Source organism: Protopterus annectens, chromosome 7.part0 (assembly GCF_019279795.1).
Source record: "Protopterus annectens isolate FY-2018-M chromosome 7.part0, PAN1.0, whole genome shotgun sequence".
NCBI lineage: Eukaryota > Metazoa > Chordata > Ceratodontiformes > Protopteridae > Protopterus > Protopterus annectens.
In genome coordinates this window covers 969,909,850-969,936,921 of record NC_056739.1, presented here as the reverse complement: position 1 = coordinate 969,936,921, position 27,072 = coordinate 969,909,850, and the positions used below count along the sequence as shown (strand labels likewise).

Sequence of the window (27,072 nt, the reverse complement as noted above, 5' to 3'; positions counted from 1 at the left end):
TGAACAGCTAGCATCCCTTTTTGATTGATATGAAGATGCATCTGGCTTGCAGGCCATGTGCCCTGAATACATTTTCCTGCCATGTGGGCCCCCAAGCATAATCTGATGCATCCGTTGTTAGTGTCTGCGTGGCTATGGGTAAATTGAATGGCTGTCCCTTATTGTGGTGACAGGCCTGTGCCCACCATCGAAACTCATGTTGCAGGCAGGGAATGAGGGTAATTAATGTTTCCAGGCTGTGGCAATGTTGAGTCCAAACACTTTTTAGATACCATTGTAGTTTCCTCATATGCAGTCTGGCATACGGAATTAGCAGAATGCCATGAAGACCAAAGCCTGCAGAATTTTTCTTGCAGATAACTGGGTCTTTGTTGCCAACATTTTGAAGAAAGAAGTCAGTTGCCTTTGTTTGTCTGGCGTGAGATAAGTCATCTGGGCAGTTGTATTTAAGCTTGCACCCACGAATATTATCTCTTGAGAGGGTACTAGTTTTCTTTTCTTTTCGTTTACTGTGTACCCTAGGCAAATTAGTAATCTTTTTACAAATGCCAGATGCTTTAGTAGAATGTCCTTGTTCTCTGCTTGAATACGGTAGTCGTCCAAGTAAGGATATACTTGAATTCCTCTTTGTCTGCAAAATGCAATTACTGGTGCCAGGCATTTTGTGAAGACCCTGGGTGCAGTAGATAAGCCAAAGGGCAGTGCAGAGAATTGGTAGTGCATTGAGCCAGCTATGAATCTGAGGTATCTTCTGCAAGATTGTCTGATTGGGACATGCAGGTATGCCTCTTTTAGGTCCAAAGTTACAAGCCAAGCCAAGCCTTCTTGCCCAACATGGGCAGAAGCTGCTGCAGAGTCAACATTTTGAATTTTGGAATGTCCAGAAATGTGTTTAGAATAGACAGGTCCAGTAGTGGTCTCCAGGCTTTGTCCTTTCTGGGTACCAAAAAAAGTCTTGAGTAAAATCCTTGTCCCTGCTCTTGCTGTGGTACTCGCTGAATGGCCCTCATGTCCATGAGGGATGAAACTTGCTTTTTTGCCTCTGCCCAATGATTGTGCCATTGGCAGGGTGTAAAAGTGGAACCTGTAGCCCCGAGACACTATATTCAAGACCCATTTGTCCTGGGTGATAATGTGCCAATTTTGTGAAAAAAGCACTAGTTTTCCCCCTAAGGGGGCTGCCAAAAGATAAGTGCTTGGTGCTGGCAGAGGAAAGTCATTGGAACTGTTTCCTGTATGGCTGTGATTTGTCTTCTCTGCTTTTGGAGGTAGAAGCACCCCATTGTTTAGGCCTGTATGAGCCTTGGGGCTGGGATCTGCCTCTGGCGCATCTGTATCTGCCTCTTTGTGGCCTGTCTGACAGTGGAAAGGACCAATACTTTGTAGGCCAGTTCCTGCTAAATCTGGGTGGCTGCACCTATAAGAAATCCTTAACTGTCTGCATAGATTTCGCTTTGTTCTCCATTTTCTTCAACACCTCTTCTGCTTTAACACCAAACAAAGTATCATGCTGTAATGGAGCATGTAATAATTTTGCTTTAACATGATCAGGCAGATTCTGTTCCTTTAACCAAGCATGCTTCCTAATGACAGAACCCGTAACAGCGGCCCTGCAAGATGCCTCCAGAGAATCAAAACCACATTGCAAAGTATGCTTTCCCACTTGTTCAGTTGCATGCAATAAATCCTGCATTTCCTTGTTTTCTGCACATTCAGAATTTAACATTTTCTGTTTAAGCAGTGACATTAAGTATTGCTGATATTTAAGCATATGAAATTGACAATTTAAAGCCCTCACAGCCAAGGTAGCAGCAGTGTAAACCTTTTTCCCCCATCTGTCCAGTGCCCTTGAATCCCTATAAGAGGGAATAGGGTTTTTTGCAGTGGAAGCCTTCACCCCTTTGGGACCCTGAGACATAGTTTCTGGGTCAGCAGCAGGGTTTTTATAAAGAAATGTATGTGAATCTGGAACCCTGTAGTATCTGTCTGGCTTAACAGGTGCAGGGGGGTAAAGAGTCAGGAGACAGGCCGGACTCTGAAAATACATCATCTACAATGTCTAAAACGGGGGATAGCAAGAGGCCTGTGCTGAGGAAGTAAAAGAAAGTCTCTGACCCTTTTCTTAGATTCTGAGTAGCCTTGGCTCTCCCAGTGGAAGTGCTCCCTCATGGTATGCAGAGTTTCCCCAAAAGAATAATCCTCAGGAGGAGAGGCTGAAGGGATAGATTCTTCAGCATCAGAATCCTCATAGGGAGGAAGAAAGAATTCCTGTTCAGAAGAGGAGTCAGAGGAAATGGAAACCTGATCTGAAGATTCACATTCTGTCTCTTGCCTAGGCCTCTTATCAGGAGGGGGATAGGAACCCCTGATCAAAGTAATTAGGTCTTCGGCCATTTTGAGCATCTGTTTTTTAGGCATGGAGGCCTGTCCATAGGCTTGCTGCACTTGTTTCTTTGTCTTTAGTGGTGCTTTAGTCTTTGCCTTTGAAGATGTAGTTGGTTTTACATATAACAGTGTAGGCCTGAAAACACCCTCAGAAGCTGATGCCTGCTCAGTGACTCAGGACCCATCTGAGGGAATATTTTCCAAGTGCCCAATACCTTGAGTTTCCAGTGGCCTAGTCTGCTCCACGTGGGAGTTGGAAGCGGCCTGCGGCTCTAAGGTAGCGGGCATCAGGGGCTGCGAAAGCACCTCACTGAGAACCGGTGAACCAGCCACTGGCTTAGAAGAAGCCTTGTCGTCAGTTTTGGACCTCAAATGCCTGTCCTTTTCCTTGTATTTCTTGTGAATTGCAGTAGTCGTATGGCTATCCGATGACATTGTGTAATTAAATCTTCGGCCAAAGTAATGAAATGCAAACTTGTACCGACACTTAATAGTGTATTGGTTAAACCTAGCACAAAACCTGCAATTAGCAACGTCGGGATCAGGGCCTAGGAAAGGAATACAATAAGAATGGAAGTCCTTATGAGGTATTTGCTTCCCACAAGAAATACAATTATTAACTTTTTCTGACATCAGTCTGGAGCAAGAAAAAAGTTTCCCCAATGGGGTACTTAGCTTTAAATGAAGACTTTGGATCTGAAATTCGAACACGAAAATCTCAGGAGTCGGCCGACCGGCACTTGCAAACTGCTTCTGCTTCGGGTACCGCCCAGCAATAAAGACTGGAGAAAATGGTGTCGGCTGCATCTTTTATACCCCTGGCTCACTGACGTCAGGGAAGAGGCGGCAGCAACCGATGCCAGAACAAGACTTTGGAATTCAGGCCGACTGCGGGTCCAGCAGGATAACCCAAGAGTAATGACTGCAACAGTGAAACATGATGAACATCAGGAGCAGCCGAAAGAAAAAGAAGAAGAAGATGGTGATGATGGAAAAAGGAGTTGGGGTCTAACAGGAATGAAAATTTAGTAAAACTGTAAAGAAAATTATGAAAATGTGTAAATATATTTGGAAATCTTTATATTTGTACATTTGTAAATATTTGTAAAGATGTAAACAAGAGTTATTTTTGTATATAAATAAAGGACCTCTACTCTTTTCGAAAGGTATTGTGATATCTTTTACAACTCAGGCAAATAGGGCCTTGGTTTAACCTCTCATCCAATGGACAACATACTCAGGAGTGCAAAATCCCTTATGCTGCACTGCAGTGTTGCAAATCCATCTGTGTGGTTTGGGAACAGAACCCACAGCCTTCTGTACCAAAGGTGAGTGTGTGCTACTTGTTGTGTTACTGACATTGTAAAGTATGCATAACGCAGAAGATTATGTCTACATACAAGTAGATGAAGCAAGGTGTAACTACTGCTTTCAGGACTCAAACATGGTTATAGTTTTAAAAATATTACCTTACGATGGGTCAAAGTATTGAGTAATAAACCATCAGTGAGCCCAAGATTTATCAATAAGTGAAAAAATCTGCCTACTACAAATTACAGCCCATTGATGATTTGACCCAGAGAACAGCACCTTCCTTTTAGTGTCCAAAAATAAGACATATAAGGAGAAACCATTCTCCTTTTCCTAATATAGGAAGTAAAATTCTTATGCGCTTTTTCACACTTTCCTCCTTTGTTTCAACCCTTGTCTCACATGACAAAATATATTTTACATATTGGTCTGTACTGTGCTTGCTTTTTCATCAATTCCCTGAAAAAATACTTACTTTTTATGAACTAGAGAGAAAGAAATTGTAATCATGCAAAAGCAGCACTACTGTGACTAAATGTATAATGTCATTTTGAGGAAAGAAGGGGAAAAGAAATAGTGCAACAGTGGTACATTACTATGTATGATACAGAAAGCTCAAAATCTGGTTTCTAAAACAAAGTACATTATGAGCCAGTCTCCTCAACATCTCCTATTGGCTGGTACACAGAGCAATAAAGCACAGCAACAGCAGGTGAAAAACTCAAATTATTCCAAAAATACTCCTGATTATCACTGAAGTGCCCCTCTGACATTGTCTGCTTCAAAGTATTTTATGTTAGCACTGATGTTATGTAATTACTACCTGAACTAAAAGGTCAGACCTTCCTCTCAAAGTGACTCTGCTTACTGGGCGTTCAGTTCACTCTAGCATCTGGTCATTGCAGACTAGAGATTTTTCTTACACACTGCTAAAATGTCCAAACAACAATGCAATCTATGACAAAACTAATACTGTATACTTACCAAACAGAAAGAACAAGTCATACACTAATGGACATAAAATATTATTCTTGCATCAATTTCATAATACACCTGCTTTCAAATTACAGCTTTCTGGAAATGAGGTATACTAAAAACATCAATAAAAGTTCTGACTGTGATGGAAAGGTATTAGTTGTCTGATATCTAGTATGAAGCATTAAGAACACTACTCAGTTCTCAACATGCCCACCCAGAACACAGAAATGCAACTAGTGAAGCAGTTAGATACTTTAGCTTTGTTGTTACTATTCAGACAGTATCTAGAAGTCTTTAAAATTAACATGATAAAAAACACAACTGATTTTATCATTATCATGCATTTCAGTTCTTGTAAAAAAGAAACATAAAAAATTGGCAACAACAACTTCAGAAACAATATGGATTAATACATGTATACATGTATGTTTTCACTAAAATAAAAGAACACAAAACTGTCCGGATATGTCCACATTCGCATAATTCATCTTCTAAATATGAATACTATCATTACATTTTAATATAAAGTATTCCATTTATGACTTATTCTAAATGTGAATAATATAATTACATTTTAACATAAAGTATTTCATTTAAGACTGGCTCTAAATATGAATATTACCATTACATTTTAACATAAGTATTCCATTTAAGACTTGTTCTAAATATGAATACCATCATTACATTTTAACATAAGTATTCCATTTAAGACTTGTTCTAAATGTGAATACCATCATTACGTTTTAACATAAGTATTCCATTTATGACTTGTTCTAAATGTGAATACCATCATTACGTTTTAACATAAGTATTCAATTTAAGACTTGTTCTAAATGTGAATACCATCACTACATTTTAACATAAGTATTCCATTTAAGACTTGTTCTAAATGTGAATACCATCATTACGTTTTAACATAAGTATTCCATTTATGACTTGTTCTAAATGTGAATACCATCATTACGTTTTAACATAAGTATTCCATTTATGACTTGTTCTAAATGTGAATACCATCATTACATTTTAACAAAAGTATTCCATTTATGACTTGTTCTAAATGTGAATACCATCATTACGTTTTAACATAAGTATTCCATTTAAGACTTGTTCTAAATGTGAATACCATCATTACATTTTAACATAAGTATTCCATTTAAGACTTGTTCTAAATGTGAATACCATCATTACATTTTAACATAAGTATTCCATTTATGACTTGTTCTAAATGTGAATACCATCATTACATTTTAACATAAGTATTCCATTTATGACTTGTTCTAAATGTGAATACCATCATTACATTTTAACATAAGTATTCCATTTATGACTTGTTCTAAATGTGAATACCATCATTACGTTTTAACATAAGTATTCCATTTAAGACTTTGTTACAACATATAAGCAAGAGTAAGAAGAGTTTGGTCAGATATAATTTTATATGCATCTGAGATACTCATGTTTATTCTAATAAAGCCTCAAAAATGAGACTTTTAATTTTGACTGCACATTTATTTGTTTAAGTTATTATTGTGCAAATGTGATGGCGCTACTTAAAACATGGATTACGAATTCTTCAAATCTTTTCCTAATAGAAAATATTATAAACCTTAAAGTGCCATCTTAACAGGTATTCCTTTACACAATTTGAAACTACTGCAAAGATGTGGGATGCAACTAAAATAACAAAATAAAACAGACAGCTGGAATGCATTGCTGCTGCGATTTTTTGAATGCACTGCTTGAGAAACAGTCAGGAATTCCAGTCTTCTTATGCATGTCAGATCTCTTCAAGTCTGAGATGGTTGCCATTGAGGCTAGACAGTGTGCCTTGAAAAGATGTTTGACATGCTGTTTCTGAGCATAGCATAAACTAGTGGTGTTCAGCTTCCAGTCGTTTTCTGCGAACTGTATGAAGAAGAAATGAAACAAGTTTAAGGTCAAGCAGCATGCACAATGCTGACACAATAAAAAATGGTGACTTTACAGACACTAAATACATTTGTCTAAATCCTCATGACTGGCATTTTCTCAGTATAATGGAAACAGCACAACACATGACAATTTCACTTATGAATCTTAAAGACACCCAGGCTGCACTCCTAATATGCATCTTCTAGTACTGCACAGCCTCAACTTCCACTGTCGCATGATTGTTACTATTAAGGTGACACTCCAACCCCATATGTAAAATGGGAAAAAGGGGGTGTGGATGGATGGATGGATTCTTACTGATTTAATACATCCACACACACGGTGAGTACTATAAACTGTTAAGTCTTTCATGAAATTGAGTCAAAATAAACAAGAGTAGAAACCCTGATGCATGAAGGTTTAAGCACATTTCAAAACACATTTTGTAACACTGCATGAACACATGGCACAGATCCTGATTACTGCACCATCTACTAAAACGGATTGTTTATATAAATACATTTTCTTCAGTACTCTGGATCAGTGTTAACCAACAGACACAAAGCCTTCACTTTTAAGCACATACAATATGTATTTTTTTATTTACATTTGGAAGATTGCCCCTGATTTTTATTTCATATTTTTGTCCTGTCCCTTGTATTTTTTTTCCTGGTAAATTACTGAGGATTGCAGTCATTCACTAATGCCAGACATTAGTATTTCATATTTACTATTATACAGAAAATGCACATTGATGCAGAATATGTTGTTCTATTAAACAATTAAATTAATTTGTCTAATATTTAAAAATCATCCCTGATTTTGGGCCTTTGTTTTCATCCAACTATTTTTAACTTTCACAGGAATTTTTGAGCAAAGAAGTTCAGACATATGCCAGCTATTAACGTTTCTCAGTGGAACTGAGAGATAACTCCAAGGCAAAACAGGAAAGCAGCAAATTACTGTAGCATTGTTTAGTTAAGTAATGCACTACGATGTAGCTATAAAAAAGTTAAGCTAAACAAAACATACAACTATATGTTAGATGTGTTCTTTTTTTCTAAAGTAGCAATGTAAAGACAAGTAACGAACACGGTGATTATGCACAAAATATATATGCAAATTAGTACAGCTTACTGACCTTTTCCTTTTATTGTAGAGTTGTTTCTTTAGTTAAAAGTACTTCTCTTGCATACTGAAATGTTTTTTTCCTTTCTGTGTAGAATGCTGGTGCCACCTGCTGGTGGAATTCATAAGCAAATTCTGGATTTGGAAGAGAATTTCAGCCCCATATGTTCCTTTCTTCAGTGTTACAATAGATTAGCATTTGTGTAAAAAAGTCTTTTTTGTTAACTTATTACACAGCTCTCTTATTTTTTGGCCCATTTACGTCAGTCATTCTGCATAAGGCAGCAGACTGTGCAATCTCTGTTGAGTACAGGCATGCATGCTCACAGCAAAACTTATTGCAGGGAATATTATCTACTACATGCCTGTGGAACCTAAGAAAGAAGCTACAAATGGTAGTAAAACAACATATTACAGTTACACTTTGAAAAAAATAACCTCCAAATGTCTGCACAGCAGGTAAAATACATCTATACTGCAGAAAAGTAAAGTGGTGTAGGTAAACTGGTTTCCCAACACAGCAACAACACAAAATAAAAAGAATAGGAGATACCAGACCACCGTTGATAAAAATCATCAAACAATTTAATCCAAGTAAAAAGGTGGCTGCGAAAGCGCTCACCTTTTTACTTGGATTAAATTGTTTGATGATTTTATCAGCTGTGGTCTGGTATCTCCTATTCTTTTTATTTTGTAAAATACATCTATAATGGACAATAGAAATCAAATTTCTAGTAAGCTGAACGTTTGCAGACTTGACACGATCACTTGTGGACCTATAACCTTATGAACCAAGGGGCAACAAGAATTATCCTTCATCTTTCCAAATGAAACTTCAACAGTAGGTAAGGGGTAAGAAGGCAAAAGAACAGTGGGAGTAATGCCACACACACACACACACACACAAGTAGATCAAGAATGAGCCCGATAACCATTCTTCACCCTAAGGGCGTGGAAGAATTGGGAAGAACTTGGACAGCATGGAGTTCTCATACAGTGACCAAGTCAACCTTTAGAGTCCAAAAATATTATTAAGCAGGCAAAAAACTAAAATGCCACATCCAGTGATCCAAAACTCACTCACATAGTCAGAAAATGAAATAAACTCAATTTAAATAAAAAACAAAGCAGCCACAGTCAGGAACGAAAACAAAAAGCACTTTAAGAAAAACTGGGAAATGCCTGAGTCTTATCCTTCTTCAGTTTTTTGATATTTTCAAAGTTATCTATGCATGTTTCTGCTGTATTTTGTTTTATCAACCTCCACAGCACCCCATCACTGAAACACAAGACAAATACTGTTCTGCTGAATCTCAAGCTACAAGTCAACATGACCACCAGAACATTCAAATTTCCCAAGATGTGAACTTTTACAGAGAAACTGTCCCAGCTGGTGGCTCACGAACGCCCGTCACCTACATACACAAAGACTAACTTTCTACAGGGGTAGTACATGTGAATCATTCTGCCTGTTTAGGTGCCACACAAAGTACAGTAGTGTACCATACCTCTCAACCTGGAATCATCAAAAATCTGGACAAAGGCCCATGAAAAATAGGTACAAATCTGCATGCTGATTAACATAAAATTTGCATACACAATTATGCAACCCCCACCCACTCCAATGGAGTTGTGGGATACCAACTTTCAAACACAAACTGAAGAACAGACAACTAAATATGATCCCAGAGTCCCCCTGCAGCCATTCCAATGTCCCATTATTTGGCTATTTCGCCCCATTTACCATAAATACTGTAATGTGCATGATCATGAAATAATAATTTGTGTTTTTCATACCCACATTCATAATCAAGACTAATCTATTTCTCAGGCTAAATTTTGTGTCCTAAACAAATCAGAAGAGTGCTATGTGTTATTAGACCCACATTCAAAAGATTAAATATAAATTTGACTTGATGTGTTGCATTCTATACCAGTATCGAGTAATTGTAACAGCAATAGCTTTTATTTTCAGATTTTCTGATCAGGTATCATCCTCAATACTGATTGTTATGCCCTGCATTCAAAGTCTGCATTTAGAAAGTACTCAACCATTTTTTCTGCCCATTTTCTTCGGGAAATTGCAAATCTTTCTGTAATACTGTATTTAGACCTTTATACATCTTTTTGAAATTAGCATGATTTTACCACAATCTGCTTGATTACTTGCTTTGCAATAATTTCAAATGATTGTAGCCACAGAACTTACATAAGCTGTGTATTTGTGTTCTAGTTTATTACCATGTGCCAACTTGGATGCCATCCATTTGATAAAATATTCACTTTTATTTGTATTATCTTTACTATTGTGTAGTACATTTTACTCTCCTTTCCACTCAGGGCCTTATTTTTACTCACTTCCAGCATCTCAGTTATGATATTCAGTGGCTGCTTGAAAATTCACTTGCTCTGCATACAACAGCCATAACTGGGTAGATGAAGAGGGTGACTGCCTGGGTGCAAGCTGTTAAGGGCACAATTGGCAGGTGCCAATATTGCATTTCTGATCATGGCTGAAGTGCTTGCTCACTAGTACTGCTTGTTGGTCTAGTAGCAGTTTGCTACAGGTCCAGGAGTTTTTTGTTTGTTTTGTTGGTCCTGAACTTTGAGTTAAGGTGTGTGTCAGTTTGGAGGAAATAAACAGGGTACCAACTGACCTAGCTATGCTTCTGCTACATACATCTAGAGTTTTATCTTGTCTTATTAGCATGTCCTAGTAGTCTGTCTCTCACATGATCTTATGTTCACACACATTTCTACCCATTATCAGTGAATCATGTTGGTCACCAAGCTCACAATCCTATTCTCTATGTTTTAAATCAGTCATATAACTATCCATTGACTACTGACCCTCCTGACTTACCATGAAAAACAAATTCCTTTTGTATGATTGACTGCAGCAGTAAATAACCATAAAAATAAAATAAAGCAGCAGTAAATGCCACATGTTCTATAAATACCAGCAACACATAAACATCTATAATCCCAACAGGGGCTATGCCAACGGAATTGCAGATATGCTTTACCTGGAAAGAACAGACATAAATGCAGCGATAAATCAAATTCCAACATGGACGTTGTCTTACATCAATGGAATTGCAGCTGCTAAAGTGCTTTATCAAAGTTGGGGAAACTGCAGAAAGTACAGTTTTGTACCTACCATAAATGTAGATGTTCGAGTGCTCATACAGCTGCAGTCATAACAGATGGGTTATCCTGCCGTCAGGAGGGTCCTCGGTCAGCCGAATTCCAAAGTCTAGGTCCGGCGTCGGTTGTCGTCACTTCTTCCCTGACGTCAGTGTGGCAGGGATATAAAAGAGGCAGCCGACGCCATTTTCTTCAGTTTTTCTTGCCCCAGATGTCAGGTTTCCCCAGAAGGAAGGCAAACATAATGTCATGCAAAAATGCAATGTTGATAAATCAAAAACAGTAGTTGCAAGCAAATACACCATAAAAGAATACCCCAAAAAAGGTTATATGAAAGGTGTTTGTCATAAGGCCTGTCGTAAGAGGGGAAGGAGGGAGGGAAACCTGGACTGCAGCTGTATGAGCACTCGAACATCCACATTTATGGTAGGTACAAAACTGTACTATGTTCATCATGCATACAGCTGCAGTCATAACAGATGGGTAGAATCCCAAAGGTAAGTAAGGGTGGTAGGCACCAAGTGGAACTAGGAGGGGCTAGGATGCCCTGCAGGACTGCTGTGGCAAAGCCCGCTCTAGATTTAGAGTATAGTGGGAGGTGATAGTGCTTGGAGAAAGTGTGCACTGAACTCCAGGTGGCTCCTTCCAAAATATCCTTGGTAGGGACCCCCCTGAGGAAGGCTGCAGAGGCAGCTGTGGCTCTGGTGGAGTGGGATCTGATGCATGCAGGCACAGTTTTTCCATGAAATGAGTAACAAAAGCGTATGCAATGGACTATCCATTTTGAAATTGTCTGTTTGGAAATAGCCTTTCCTTGAGCACCTGCAGAATAGGACACAAAGAGTTGCTCAGATCTCCTGAATGGCTTTGTCCTGTCCAAATAATAATGAAGTTGTCTGTGAATGTCCAAGGAATGTAGTAGTCTTTCCCCTTTGTTTTGTGGATTAGGATAAAAGGTAGGTAAGTGGATAGTCTGATTCAAAGCCACACTGGATACTACCTTTGGCATAAAGGTAGGGTTGGTTCGTAAGGAAACTCTGTCCTGATGGAAAATGATGAATGGTTGCACAGCCATGAGGGCCTGTAGCTTCGAAACCCTGCGAGCTGAGGTGATAGCCAGAAGAAAGGCTGTTTTCCATGACAAGTACTGTAACTCTGATGAAGAAGCTGGCTCAAAGGGAGGAAGGGTCAGCTTTTCCAATACGAAGTTGAGGTCCCAAGCTGGGACTGGTAGTTTCCTTGGGGGTTTTATATTCTTTGCCCCTCTGAGGAACTGCCTTAAGAGAGGATGAGAGAATAAAGGAGGATCTGTGTTGTATTGTGCAGAAATGGCTGAAGCGTGGATCTTGATGGAGGAGAAGGAAAGTCCATTGTTTAACATCTCAGCTAGGTACTGTAAAATTTGAGGTATATTTATTACCCAAGGATTATGTCCCTTCTTTTGATTCCAGGCACAAAATCGTTTCCATTTGGCGGAGTAGGCCTTTCTAGTAGAAGGTCTTCTGGCATCCAAGATGACATCCTGCACCTCCTTGGAGAGGAGAAACTGTTGGGAAATCAAGGAATTCTCCATGCAGCTAGATTTAGAGTTTTGAGATGGCTGTGAAGAGTTTTGTAGTTGTGCTGGGACAACAGAAGAGGGACTAGAGGTAGGATCCATGGTGGGGAACGTGTCAGGCTCTTCAGGAGCGGATACCAGTGTTGCCTTGGCCAGTCTGGAGCAATGAGAATCATTTTTGGCCTCTCTGCTCTGGCTTTTAATAGAACTTTGGACAGCAGAGGAAGAGGTGGGAAGGCATAGACAGTCAATGTTGTCCAATTGAAGGAAAGTGCGTCCACTTTCCAGGCCTGTGCATGATAGGTTCTTGAACAAAATTTTTTCAACTGGCAATTCCTGTGGGTAGCAAAGAGATCTATGTCTGGCTGACCCCATGCCCGAGTTATCTTTGTGAAAATTTGAGGATGCAACTTCCATTCGTGTGGATCTGTCATATTTCTGCTTAGGTTGTCTGCCATTGTGTTTTCCTTCCCTGGCAGGAATTGTGCCTGTAATTGAATTTTCAATTCCAGTGCTGTGTTCCAAAGGGTTATGGCTTGCCTGCACAGGGGGTATAAATGAGTTCCCCCCTGTTTGTATATGTACCATATCACTGTGGCGTTGTCTGTCCTTATCAATAGCTGGCCTGGATGCAGTAGGTCGTTGAAGGTCATAATAGCCTTTTGCACGGCTAGCATTTCCTTTTGGTTGATGTGAAGGTGCTTCTCTTTTCGTGCCCATTTTCCCTGAATGCACTGATCTGTCCTGTGTGCTCCCCAGGCGTAGTCTGAGGTGTCTGTTGTGATGATTTGTGTTGCTTGAGGTACACAGAAAGGATGACCTGTGTTTCTTTGGCAAGCTTGAGCCCACCACATAAATTCCTTTTGAAGGCATGGAATGAGTGATATAATTGCTTCCAAGCTGTGGCTGTGTTGAGACCATAAGTTTTTCAGGTACCATTGAAGTTTCCTCATATGCAGCTTTGCACATGGGATTAGTAGGATGCAAGATGCCATGAATCCCAGAGCCTGCAGGACTTTCCTTGCAGTTAGCCTGGTGTAAGTTGACATTTTTCTGAAGTATTGAGACAGTTGCCCTTGTTTGTCTGGCGTGAGGTAGGCCATCTGGGTGGTTGTATCCAAGCTGGCACCCAGGAAAATTATTTGTTGAGAGGGTATTAGTTTTGATTTCTTTTTGTTGACTGTGTATCCCAAGAAGTTCACCAGTTTTATTACAAACGCCAGGTGTTGCAGTAGTATGTCCTTGCTGTCCGCTTGGATCAGGCAGTCGTCCAGATATGGGTAGATTTGTATCCCTTGTAGTCTGCAGAAGGCGATTACTGATGCCAGGCATTTTGTAAACACTCTGGGCGCAGTAGATAAGCCAAAGGGCAATGCAGAGAATTGGTAATGGGTTGAACCTGCAAGAAATCTGAGGTATCTTCTGCAATCTTGTCTGATAGGGACATGCAGGTATGCCTCCTTAAGGTTCAATGTTACCAGCCAAGACTCTTTGCCCAGCATGGGAAGAAGCTGCTGTAATGTGAGCATCTTGAATTTTGGCACCTGTAGATATATGTTTAGTATGGATAGGTCTATGATAGGTCTCCAATCTTTGTCTTTCATTGGTACCAGGAATAGTCTGGAATAAAACCCTTGACCTTGTTCTTTTGCAGGTACCTCTTGAATTGCTTTCATGTCCATGAGAGCTGAAATTTGTTTTTGTGCCTCTGCCCTTTGATTTTGTGGCAGGTTTTGGCATGCCTCTCATTTTTGGAAGGGTGTGAAAGTGAAACCTGTAGCCTCTGTCTATAATGTCCAGAATCCATTTATCTTTTGTAACAATATGCCAATTTTTTGAGAATAATGTCAGTTTTCCGCCCAAAGGTGCTGCCATTAAAGCTTTGCTTGGCAGGTGTAGGGGGAAGTCATTGTGTCTGTTTTCTAAAAGACTGTGATCTATCTTCTCCACCTCTTGGGGTTGGTGCTTGCCACTGTCTGGCTCTGAAAGATCCTTGAGGTTGCCCTCTACCCCTTGGACGCCTGTATCTGCCCCTTTGAGGTCTGTCAATGGCTGGAAAGGACCAATTTTTTGAAGGCCAGTTTCTGCTGAAACGTGGAGGCTGTACATGCAGGAAATCTTTCACTGTTTGCATTGATTTCACTTTTTCCTCCATTTTCTTTAGTACCTCCTCTGCTTTAACACCAAACAATACATCTTTTTGAAGAGGTGCATCTAATAATTTAGCTTTGACATGATCTGGTAAGGTTTGCTCTTTCAGCCAAGCATGCCTACGTATAACAGACCCCGTAACAGCAGCTCTACATGAGGCCTCTAAAGCATCAAAACCACACTGCAAGGTATGTTTACCCACTTGCTCTGCACCATGCAACAAATCCTGCAACTCTTTTAAATCTGGTTGTTCTGGTTGTGTCATCTTGCTTTTCAGCTGAGATATCAAAACTGTTGATACTTTAACATATGGAATTGACAGTTTAATGCCCTCATGGTTAAAGTGGCAGATGTATACACCTTTTTACCCCACCTTTCTAATGCTCTGGAATCTCTCTCTGAAGGTAAAGGGTTTTTAGCAGTAGAGGCCTTTATTCCCTTGGGACCCTGTGAAATAGTTTCTGGGTCAGCAGTATGGCTTTTATATAGAAACTGGTGAGAATCAGGAACCCGGTAATACCTGTCTGGTTTAACAGGAGCTGGAGGCAAAGAATCAGGATTAAGGCTGGCTTCTGTATACACATCATCCAATATATCTAAAACAGGAGGGATAGCCAGAGGCCCATGCTGGGGGAGCAGAAGAAAGTCCCTGAGCCTTTTCTTGGAATCTGAGTAATCTTGGCCTTCCCAGTGAAAGTGTTCCCTCAAAGTATGCAGGGTTTCCCCAAAAGAGAAGTCCTCGGGGGGGGGCGAGGGAATAGACTCCTCTGCATCAGAGTCTTCGAATGGAGAATAGGCACAATCCTGGTCCTCAGATAGTTCTGAGGTAATAGAAGCTTGATCTGAGGAAGGGTAGTCTTCCTCTAATCTGGGCCTTTTGTCATAGGGGGGTTGAGAACCCCTGATAAGAGTAATCAAATCCTCAGCCATTTTAAGCATCTGTTTTTTAGGCATGGTGCCTTGAGAGGGTGTCTGAGGAACCTGTTTTTTGGTTTTCATGGCTGTTTTAGATTTAGTGAAGGCTTTAATAGAGAAGGAGGAAGGCCTGAAGACCCCTTGAGAAATGGCAGGCCTGTCTAAATTCTGAGTTTCCCCACCAGGAGTGGCGTCGGTATCTGTAGTAGGAATGGGGGCCGAGGAGCCTGCGACCTTGGGTACTGAAGACACCGGTAATGCATTGTCATCGGTACTCAGGAGCTGCGTAGGCACCTCGCTGAATACCGGAGAACCGGTACTCGGCCTTAGCGTGGTATCAGTAGGTGGTGCGGACCTCGTATGTCGGTCCTTATCTTTGCGTTTTTTGCTCAAAACTAGAGTCGGAGTATCCGACGACATAATATAATTAAATTTTTTGCCACAAAAGTGAAGGGCAAACTCCGCCCGACGCTTAATAGTGCGTTTGTTGAATCTAGCACAAAAACGGCAGGCCGAGACATCGTGGTCTGGGCCTAAGCAAGGTATACAGTAAGAGTGGAAATCCTTATGCGGTATTTGCTTCCCACATGAAATGCAATTATTAACTTTGTCTGACATCGGTCTGAGGTAAGAAAAGTTTCCCCAACGGGGTACTTAGCTTTCAGGAAGACTTTGACTGAAATACTTTCGTAAATCTCAGGAGCTGGCCGACTGGCACTTGCGAACTGCTTCTGCTTCGGGCACCGCGCGGCAAGAAAGACTGGAGAAAATGGCGTCGGTTGCCTCTTTTATAACCCTGCCGCACTGACGTCAGGGAAGAAGCGACGACAACTGACGCCGGACCTAGACTTTGGAATTCGGCCGACCGAGGACCTGCCTGACGGCAGGATAACCCATCTGTTATGACTGCAGTTGTATGCACAATGAACATCCAATCAACACACGCACGCTAAAATAAAGTAGCAGAAAATAACCATAAAATAAAGCAGTGCAGCAGTAAATAACCTTCAAATAAAATAAAGCAGCAAATTGCCCGTATTCTGTTAGCAGCATTCATTACCCCCCAACGGTTCTACCTCTACTCCCCTCCCTACAATGATGAAGCAACTGAGTCCTCAGAGATGCATTCCTCATCTGTCAAAGTGTCACATACACGTTGAGATACCTGAAATATATACTTGCTCAATTCAGTCCTACTCGATTCCACAAAGGTCCTCACCTAAAATATATATTGCTTCCACAATCCAAGAAGCAGTCCTCAATTCCATGAAGCAGCAGCAGCTCTGCAGCAGTACCCAGGCCATAAATAAATGTCCTTCCCTTCCACTCACAAGTTAACTTAAGCAGAGCAGTTCCTTCCTTCCCACTTGGCGTTCGGAGATCCATTCAAACAGTGCAGCCCAGCCAGAAATGTGTGCATGTGAGCTCAAGCTCAATTCCGACAGGCTGATGGAGCTGACGTCATTGCACACGTGATAAAGTCAGCTCAAAAAGCTAGAGAAAATAATAAAAAAAAAGGCTGGGAATTCGGAAATGAAGGGGTGCCACTCGGGAATCATAGCAACCCATTACTTGACCCCAAAACTCGGTAAAAACTGAGTAATTTAGTACGGTTGGGAGGTATGTTGTGTACACTTACCATAAATGTAGATGTTCGAGTGTATTTACTGTTGCAATCATCACCTGTGGGTTATCTTTGCTGTGGTATCCCTCGGTCGGCCTGAATACCAGAGTCAATTTTTTTTGCGTCGGCTACAGTCGCCTGTAGTCTGACATCAGGGTTGTCAGTGCTATAAAGCAAGGCAGCTGACGTCATTACATCAGTTTTTCTTGCCCTAACCCATCAGAAGCACAAGGAAATAAGGAAAAGTGTTCCTGGTGGCAGAAAGCCACCATGGGAAGCTTATGTCCCCCTAGGGGTAGATGCTATATGGGGGATGGAGGGAGGGAAACCAGGACTGCAACAGTGAATACACTTGAACATCTACATTTATGGTAAGTGTACATAACTGTACTATCTTCTTCATGTCTCACTGTTGCAGTCATCACCTGTGGGAGGATTCCCAATACTGAGGAGAGGGGTGGAGGATAGATTGGCATCCTAGGCATAGGTCAGCAGGCCCTGCAGAACTGCAGAGGCAAACCCTGCCCAAGACGTAGAAAAAAGAGGTAGGTGGTAATGCTTTGTAAAGGTATGGACAGAGGTCCAGGTGGCAGCTTCCAAGATGTCCCTGGTGGGGACTCCTCTGAGGAAGGGCTGTGGAAGTGAAGGCTACCATAGTGGAATGGGTATGGATGGACTTGGGGGGGGGGGTTCCCATGTAGTCTGTAGTAGAAATGGATACTATGGGATATCCATTCGGAAATGGTTTGTTTGGAAATGGGCTCACACTCTGCCCCAGGGGCAAAGCAGAAAAGTAGTTGCTCTGTTTTTCTTAATGGTTTAGTATGGTCCACATAGTATCTGAATGGTCTGCGCACATCTAGTGAGTGTAGAATTCTTTCCCCCTTGTTTTGAGGGTTAGGAAAGAAGGTGGGTAGGTGTATGGCCTGGTTGAGGGTCACATCAGACACCACCTTGGGCATAAAGGAGGGGTTAGTCCTCAGGGAGACCCTGTCTGCATGGAAAATGATGAAGGGCTCAACAGCCATGAGAGCCTGAAGTTCTGATACCCTTCTGGCTGAGGTGATAGCTAGTAGGAAGGCAGTCTTCCAGGAGAGATATTTTAATTCTGCAGGAGGAGGTAAGGTTTGTTTTTCTAAAACACAAGTCAGGTCCCAGGGTGGTGTGGGAGGCCTTCTGGGAGGTCTGATATTAGAAGCCCCTCTGAGAAATTCCTTAATCAAAGGATGAGAGAAGAGGGGTGGGTCTGAATCGTAATGGGCAGAAATGGCCGAGGTATGGATTTTAATAGAGGAGAAGAAGAGCCCACTATTGATCTACTCAGCTAGGTAATCCAAGATAAGAGTAATGGAAGGCTGGGAGGTACTGGCCCCTCTGGACTGGTTTCAGGAGGAGAATCTTTTCCATTTCTCTGTGTATGATTTTCTGGTTCTGGGCCTTCTGGCCTCTGTGATGATGTCTAGGACCTGTTTGCTTAACAGGGACTCCTTGCTGGCTTCATTACAACAAAAGTGCTTCTCCAGGCGTCTTCTGTAGTTAACTCCTACTGCTCCTCTAGGCATCAAATATTGACTGCTCATAGTTGCATTAATAATTCCAAAACCCTGTTATTTACAAGGTACCAGATATTTTGCCTTGAAGCATATGTGATGGCAAACACAACTGTATTGATATTAGACCTCTCTCAATGAGTATTTTCTATAACTGTAAGGTGATAACTTAATTTTTTAAAGGCTTAAGCCACACCCACTGGGAGCTAAAGGCACACACTCGAAAGAGCTGTACCGGAGGGAATGAGTTAAGGTATAAGCCATGCTGAAAGATTGAGAGTCTGTAAGTCTGGGAGCAGTATCTTCCCCCTCATCTGGGTCAAGAGGTCTGACATCAGGGGAAGCTGCTTAGGGGACTGTAAGGTCAGGCTGCGCAGTAAGGGATAACAATGCTGTCTGGGCCAATATGGAGCAATGAGGATAGCCTTTGGTCTCACCTCTCTTATTTTGATCAGTACCTTGGGAATAAGGGGCAGGGGAGGGAAGGCATACACAAAGAGGGAGTTCCAGGGGAAGGTCAAGGCATCCACATTCCATGCTAGGAGGTGATCCTCCCTGGTACAGAACTTTTACAGCTGGTGGTTGAGGTGCGAGGCAGAGAGATCCACTTCCAGAGTCCCCCACTCCTGAGTGATTTGCAGAAAGATTTCCCTGTGGAGCTGCCATTCATGGGGATCCAGTAAGATTCTGCTTAGGTGGTCTGCCAGAGTGTTGTTGATCCCTGGTAGGCATTGGGCAATTAGATGTAGACCCATGGAGGTGGCTGTAAAACAGAGGCTCATGGCTAACCTGCACAGGGGATAAGACTGGGCCCCCCCCCCCGTTTGTTGCTGTACCACATTACTGTGGTGTTGTCTGTTTTTATAAGTAGAATCCTTGGCCTCCGATGGGGTTTGAAGGACATCAGAGCCTTTTGTACTCCCATCATTTCTTTCTGACTGATGTGCAAATGAAGTTGCTGGGCATCCCAAAGACCTTGGATGCACCTGCCTGCTAGGTGAGTGCCCCAAGCAATGTCTGAGGCATCAGTGGTGATGGTCTGGCCAGAAGGGCAGAGGATGAAGGGGAGACCCTTGTTCCTGACACAGGCCTCTGCCCACCAGAGAAACTTGGCTCTTATACATGGGATCAGAGGGAGAGAGGTCTCTAGAGACAGAGTGCTGGCACCAAAGGTTCTTTAAATACCACTGAAGCTTTGTCATGTGAAGCCTGGCCAGGGGAATGAGAAGGATGCAAGATGCCATGTATCCCAGGGCTTGCAGGAATTTCCTCGTAGTGAGGTGACCTCTGGAAGCCAGCTGGGTAAAGTAGAGAGGCAGGAAGCACTGCTTTTCTGGGGATAGGAAGGCCATTCGGGATGCTGTGTCTAGCACAGCTCCCAAGAAAATGATCTGCCTGGTGGGGTTTTGTTTTGATTTCTTCTCGTTGATGGTAAACCTTAGGGAAGATAGGAGTGATATGATAAAGAGAAGGTCCTGGAGCAGCTTTTCTTTGCACTCTGCCTGAATGAGGCAGTTGTCCAGGTAAGGGTAAATCTGTATACTTCTCTGTCTACAGAATGCTATGGCCGGGGCCAAGCATTTGGTGAATACTCTGTGAGCAGTAGATAAGCCAAAGGGCAGCACAGAGAACTGAAAGTGTTGTGAGCCTGCTCTGAAGTGCAGGAATTTTCTGCACAATTACCTGATGGGGATGTGGAGGTAGGCATCCTTTAGGTCTAGGGTCACTAGCCAGGCATTTTTTGTTAGCACAGACAGCAGCTGCTGCAAAGTTAGCATTTTGAATCTGGGGACCACCAGGGAGGTGTTCAGAATAGACCGATCCAGGATGGGGTGCCAAGTGACCTCTTTTCTGGGAACTAGGAATTGTCTGGAATAAAAGCCTTTGCCTGTTTGATCTGAGGGGGCAAGTTATACTGTCCCCTGGGATATGAGAGTTTGGACTGGTTTCAATGCCTCTGTCCACTGATTTGGAGGCAAGTCTGGGTACCCTCTTGGACTTGGGAGTTCGCTGAAAGAAAATTGGTATCCCTGAGAAATGGTCCTTTGTACAGAAACCCAATTGTCTTTGAAGAGGGACAGCCTTTCTACTACTTTTTGATGGGAGGGCAGAGGGGGGATGGGGAGTCATTGTGAGTGTTTGCCATAGAAGGTTGGCTTAGAACTCCCTGCCTCAGATACGGAAGTGGCCCATTGTTTGCTTCTCTGCTGGCCCTGGGATAGGGGCCTGGATGGTCTGTCCCTGTGGGGTTTCCCTTGGCCCTGTCTGCTAGGTGGAGGGTAGGCCCAGTGCTTGGAAGGAAAGTTCCTGCTGAATCTGGGAGGTTGAACCTGAAAGAAATATTTTACTGTTTGCATAGATTTTGTTTTGCTTGCATCTTTTTAAGCACGTCTTCTGCTTTTTCCCCAAATAAGTGCTCCTTATCTAGGGGTGCATCAATAAGTTTAGACTTGACATGATCAGGGAGAGGTTGTTCCTTCAGCCATGCTTGTCTCCTAATAACAGATCCTGTCACTGCTGCCCTGCTAGAGGCTTCAATGGCATCATATCCACAATGTAATGAGTGTTTGGCCACTTGACAAGCAGAGTGCAGTAAATCTGCTAACTCTTTTGAATTGGCACATTCAGGAAAGGTAGCAATCTTCTGTTTTAATTATTCCAAAGTGTGTTGTTGATATTTTAACATATGGAACTGTCAATTGAGTGCTCTGACAGCTAAGGTTGCAGAGGTGTATACGTTTTTACCCCATCTGTCCAGAGCTCTGGAGTCCTTGTCAGAAGGAAGAGGATTCTTGTCAGAACTAGCCCTAGCTCCTTTAGGTCCCTGTGTAATGACCTCTGGGTCTGCAGCAGGATTTCTGTACAGGTATTTGTGAGAATCCGGTACTCTGTAGTACCTGTCAGGTTTACTGGGTGCAGAAGGGAGGGCATCAGGGGCTAAGCTGGATTCATGGAAAACATCATCCACCACTTCTAAAATAGGGGAGATGGCCAGGGGTCTGTGCTAGGTGAAGGTCCAGAAACTCTCTAAGTCTTTTTTTAGATTGTGGGAAGTCCTGAGATTCCCACTGTAAAGATTTCCTGAGGGAGTGAAGGGTTCCCCAAAGGAAAGGTCCACTGGAGGGGAGGCAGAAGGGATGGATTCCTCTGCATCTGAATCCTCATAAGCATTTAAGGGATGCTGTTCCTCTTCAATAACTGAATAGTCAAAATTCCTCAGAATCCTGTTCTGTCATAACCTCTGGGGAAGGGTGCCTTTTCCTTTCAGACGTAGTGGTCTGACTACTCTGGATAAGGGAGATGAAATCCTCCACCATTTTAAGCATTTGAACTTGGGGTGGTGGAGCAACAGCAAGATGGTGGCTAGAAGCAGATTTCCTAGGAGTGGCCTGGCTTCTAGGCCTGAGAGAATCTGTCGATTTGAGAGAAAGGGTAGTTGGATGTGAAGATGTCGGTTTTTGTCTAGATTCAGTAGTGCGAAAGACCTCCTTGGAAGCCGGTGCCTGCATCGCTTCTCTGGACCCAACCGAGGCAGAGACAGCCAAAGGCTCGGAAGATGAAGAAGATTTCTGCGGCATATCGGACTCCAAAAGGGTCTCTTAAGAGGCCTGCATAGATACTGAATCGGGCATCAGGGGCTGCGAAAACACCTCACTGAATTCCGGAGAACTGATAACCTGCTTAACGGTAGCATCGTCGGAAGGTTTAGCCTTGTGTGGTCTGTCTCTATCTTTATCTCTACTTTTTTCAGAATGTCCACAGATTGCTGGCTGACAGACACCATATCAGATTGGAAAGATGGAACACAAAAATAACTGTCTATAAAAAGAGCTCTTCAGCAAATGGTTCTCACATTAAAGAGGGCATAGAACCGGCAATGGGGGACATCGTGGTCTGGGCCTAAACAAGTGACGCAGTAAGAATGGAAGTTTCTGTGTGGGATCTGCTTTCCACAGGTGAGACAATTGTTAATGTTTTCGCACATCGGTTAGTGCAAGAAAAAAGGATCCCCAACGGGGTACTTAGCTTTAGACGTTTTCAGCTGAAATTCAACTTCTGGTAGAGACCAACCAGCACTCGTGTGAACTGCTTCTGCTACGGGCTCCACAACAAGAAAGACTGATGTAATGATGTCGGCTGTCTTGCTTTATAGCACTGACAACCTGAGGTCAGACTACAGGCAACTGCAGCCGACACAAGAAAACATTGATTCTGGTATTCGGGCCGACCGAGGGCTACCACAGCAGGGATAACCCACAGGTGATGATGGCAATAGTGAAACACGAAGAACATCTGCTTCTCTGTTTGATCTCAGACCTTACACTTAAGGATTCTAAAGACTGTGAAAGGCTAGGAAATGTCACTTATCTCATGGACAGTGATGTAGAAATGCTTTTTGAGTAATGCCCAACAGTTTTGGAGCTGGACAAGCAGGAGGTGGGCTATGCAACTCTCCATTAACGTGCTCAAAACTAGGTACTGACTTTAGGAAGAAGAAAGAAAAGAAAAGCACATCTACATTGTGGATCAAGATTCAGAAGGGATCAGGGAAGAAATTCAGATTGTTCAGCCACTAGCAGTGAACTGTCCATAGCAAGTCCCACAGACTGATAGTGGCTCTCAAGGCTGACAGCGCTGTCACTATTGTTAGTTTTAGAAATTTTAAGAGAAGGCAGGCCTGAATGTTTGTCTGTGATGCAACACACAAGATCAAATATCTGTGCTCCTGGATCCTTTAAAAAGGGGAAGAAAACACAGTTCTTGAGGGCTTCTAGTATAGCCCCAGGAAAGGGGATGCACTGCAACATAAGTATGAAGACATTCCCAGTTAGTGGCAATACCAAAGGGATGAAGTCAAGGTAAAGTTCAGACTCCTGTAGTAAACATGGAATCCTGTGTGAGGGCCATCAGAAACAACTCACACACACAGAGCCAGATCATGGTAAAATGGGGGCCCTAGGTAGAGGACTAGACCAGGAGCCCCCCCCTCCCCACACAAAAAAATGTTAAGTGTGCATCATGCATACTATTTTCTTCTTACGTTTGAAGGCAGCGATATGGACTTAATTTATATATCCTTTGTTGAACAGGTTATTCCCACTAGGCTAGTAGAGTCTTCACAGGGGAGACCCTTGGTGGTATTTATACTATTACCAGGGGACATTTGGCCAGGGCATTGGGGAACTTCCTCCTACTCTTTTCAATAGCTCAGACAGATGTAAAACATCTCACAGCACTTACCATTAACACAGAGGGCCTCAATTTAACATTTCATCCAAAGGACAACACACTCAGGAGTACAATAACCCCCCCCCTTAAAGTGCACCCCAGTATTAGCAATCCAACTACATGGTGTGGGAGTAGAACCCACAGCCTTCTACTCCAAAGCCAAGTATGCTACCTGTTGTGCTACTAACACTGCTTTCAAATTCTATAGCTCAAACACTGATAGCCACTTGCTTAAAAAAATAAATTGATTGCAGACTTAGCATGAGCAACAGTAAACTTCACTTCCCTTGAAATTCACATTCCTTGAAAATGAACTCCTGATGACTAATTGAGTAGTCTGGGAATTGGTGTAGAGGATTTAGGCTCTTGTCTCATGTAAAAAAGGTATGAAGTTTGAGTCTGAACAAGTTAATTAACTAACCTGCCATCCATAACTATGGTATATATACACACACACACACACACACACACACACACACACACACACACACACACACACACACACACACACACACACACACGTACGTGCATGCACATCCCTACCTAAGGAAGGAATGCTCATCCCAAAATTCAGCCAGTTCCAAGTTCTCTGGTCACAGGGCAGCAGTTCCAAGACATTTCCTGTTTGTAACAGTTTTCAAATCCCATGCAAAAGCAGCAGCAGCAAATTTGAATGTTTAAATCCGTTTAGTTATGTGCATCATACTAAAGATGCACGCCATGCACATAAGCAGAGACCAGGAGTTCCGAGGTCACCTAGTGCTGGATCCTACTCTGCCTGCATGCACATTTGGAAACAATATTGATCTGCTGAAGGACCACAAACTAGCACTGTGGTAAAGACAATGAGAATGGAGTAAGAAAGCAGCATCCTGTACTCAACGTGCTGCCACTCCAGAGAAAATTATAGGAACTTTCTGTGCATCACTCAAATAAAGATGTGCCATCAGGCATCCATTATGTTTAGAGATCTCATTTAAAAAGCCTACTCAGGAACAGTGGCATCAGGGCCTGAAGAGTAACAATGTGAAACTTCAGATTAGTGCTGTGAAGGTCAAAACCTTGAATAGCCAAAATCACATGGGCTCTAACTTTTGACATCTTGGGAACAATGAAAACTTGGCAGAAGAAACACCTTACTTAGTGTCTACGTGGGACAGGCTACAGTGTTTCCCTGGCAAAAAGTGGATGACCGTGATCCAGCAGCTGCTCCGACACAAACTACTCTGCCCAAGGTGGATGCATCGGGGCAGATCACAACTCCAGCATGTGGGCCTCTGTCTACAAATGCTTGCACCCACCTGCCCCACATAGGCTGCATATTCTAGGTGTAGAGCCATCCACCTACCACAGCAGCCTCAGGAGGACAGGACTATTGAAGGCTAATGGGACAAAATCCTTTTTAAGAACTCCAGTAAAGGAGTGGAGGGGTGATAAGATGATTTGCTGTTCCGGTCTTTTCTTTAACTTTTGCATGGCTAAAGACAATGAAAATGGAGAAATAAAGTAGCATCCTGTCCTGCAAGTGCTGCCATTCCAGAGAAAAGTGTATGAATGTCCTGTGCACCACTCAAATAATGTGCCAACAAGCATCCATTACTTGTGCAGATACAAAAGGAAAGAATATATTTGCGCTTTGCAAGAGAAACAAAATATTACCAGTCTTTTTTCCTTTAAGAGACAACTCTTTGATTCTCAGGGAGGGCTCAACAAAAAGCATCTCAGTTCTTAATGGGAACATCCAGGACAGTCTATTTAGTGATCCTGATATGTGACCTAGTGACTACAGATGCATTTCAAAGGGCTGATCTTCTGAGGCATCATACATGAGACAATCCAAATTTGAAACTGGGATAAAAGCCAGACTACTTCAGTGGCATGGCAATGGATATGTAAAGGCATTCACAATGAAGACTGACTATATGTAAGTATGGTATGCAATACATGCTTAAATGAGTGAACTAAAGTTAACCAAATGTGTACCGGAGCTGTTCTTCAACACAACATCTAAGAAAAAAACCTTCCCGACTCCCAAATGTAACAACTCATGGGAAAAGGTGTATTAACACTACACCAATAACTCATCAGTTATTCACATGTCTCAGCCTATGAGTATTAATAATTACGCTACCAAAATCATAACATACAGCTAGTAAAGGGAGAACTTCCTTACTTTACATCACAGGATTATAGGAATGTTTACCTATGTTTTGTGTTAAATGGTTTTGCAATGTTGGACAACAGGAAATTTTAGTCTATGCAAAAGTCGTAGAACCAAATTTTGCACACTTGTGTAATCATTGAAATATTGTATCTGAGTCATTTGTAATTTTGCACCTTCTACACCCTGGCTGTGGCTGAAATTAAGTACCCTGGTCTAACCTTGCACATAGGGAAGTATTTCATAAACTAGTTATTCTGACTTACTGTACCAGTTGCATAAGTAATGCAGACACTAGAGATACTTTTGCCTCAACCTACTTACCTGGTCAAATAAACAAATACATAAACAATCAAACATCTGGATAATGGGCAGACAGGAGACTGGGGTTACACAGTACAACATCATGATTGCCCCACCCCACATCCACTGTCCAATGATGTCATACACAATCTACACTAGAGCTCCTGGTCTCTAATAAGGACTGGGAGAGGTGGGGCAGCAGAAATACCAAATACATAATTTGGTAAGTCTACATATCCAGTACTTAAACCTCTAACAAGCAATATTTGGTTGCTAGGATAAACAGCTACAAATTCTTACAGCTTCACAGATCTGCACTCCCCTAATCTTAAAATGTAGTCTTAACACTCATGAAAGACTCACCCAAAGGCACACATACATACTTAAATTTAGACACAATCAGAAATCAGTGGACAACACCATTCTATGAAATATAACTGACCCCCTATCATTATCTCAACCGAGTGCTAACTAAATAATGAATGTAAAAGCACCTGCTGTCTGGCACACTGTTGATCATATCATTTCAGTCTGAGCTAGCTGTTGGGAGGAAAGGACAGTGCCATATGCTCACATGGTAGCACTATAAATAGATGCCTCATCCAACAAAAATGCACCTTCTTGGAAATGGGCACCCATCAGCCCTGGCAAATACCACTTAATTTGTACTAAAGCCATTAGAATCTTTACTGTTCACACCTATTGGGGCAGTAGTCTGGTG

At 42.2% G+C, this 27,072-nt stretch overlaps 1 protein-coding gene across 2 annotated transcripts in view; it reads right to left on the bottom strand.

The window, feature by feature from the left end:
• Window positions 1–4,705: 4,705 nt before the first annotated feature.
• LOC122806810 (tropomodulin-2-like) overlaps window positions 4,706–27,072 on the bottom strand; it is a 922,231-nt gene continuing 899,864 nt past the window's right edge. For both annotated transcript variants that reach the window (XM_044077540.1, XM_044077541.1), the window contains exon 10: window positions 4,706–6,579. In XM_044077540.1, coding sequence (XP_043933475.1) covers window positions 6,545–6,579 — 35 coding nt within the window. In that variant the 3' untranslated portion in view covers window positions 4,706–6,544. The remainder of the gene's footprint in view (window positions 6,580–27,072) is intronic.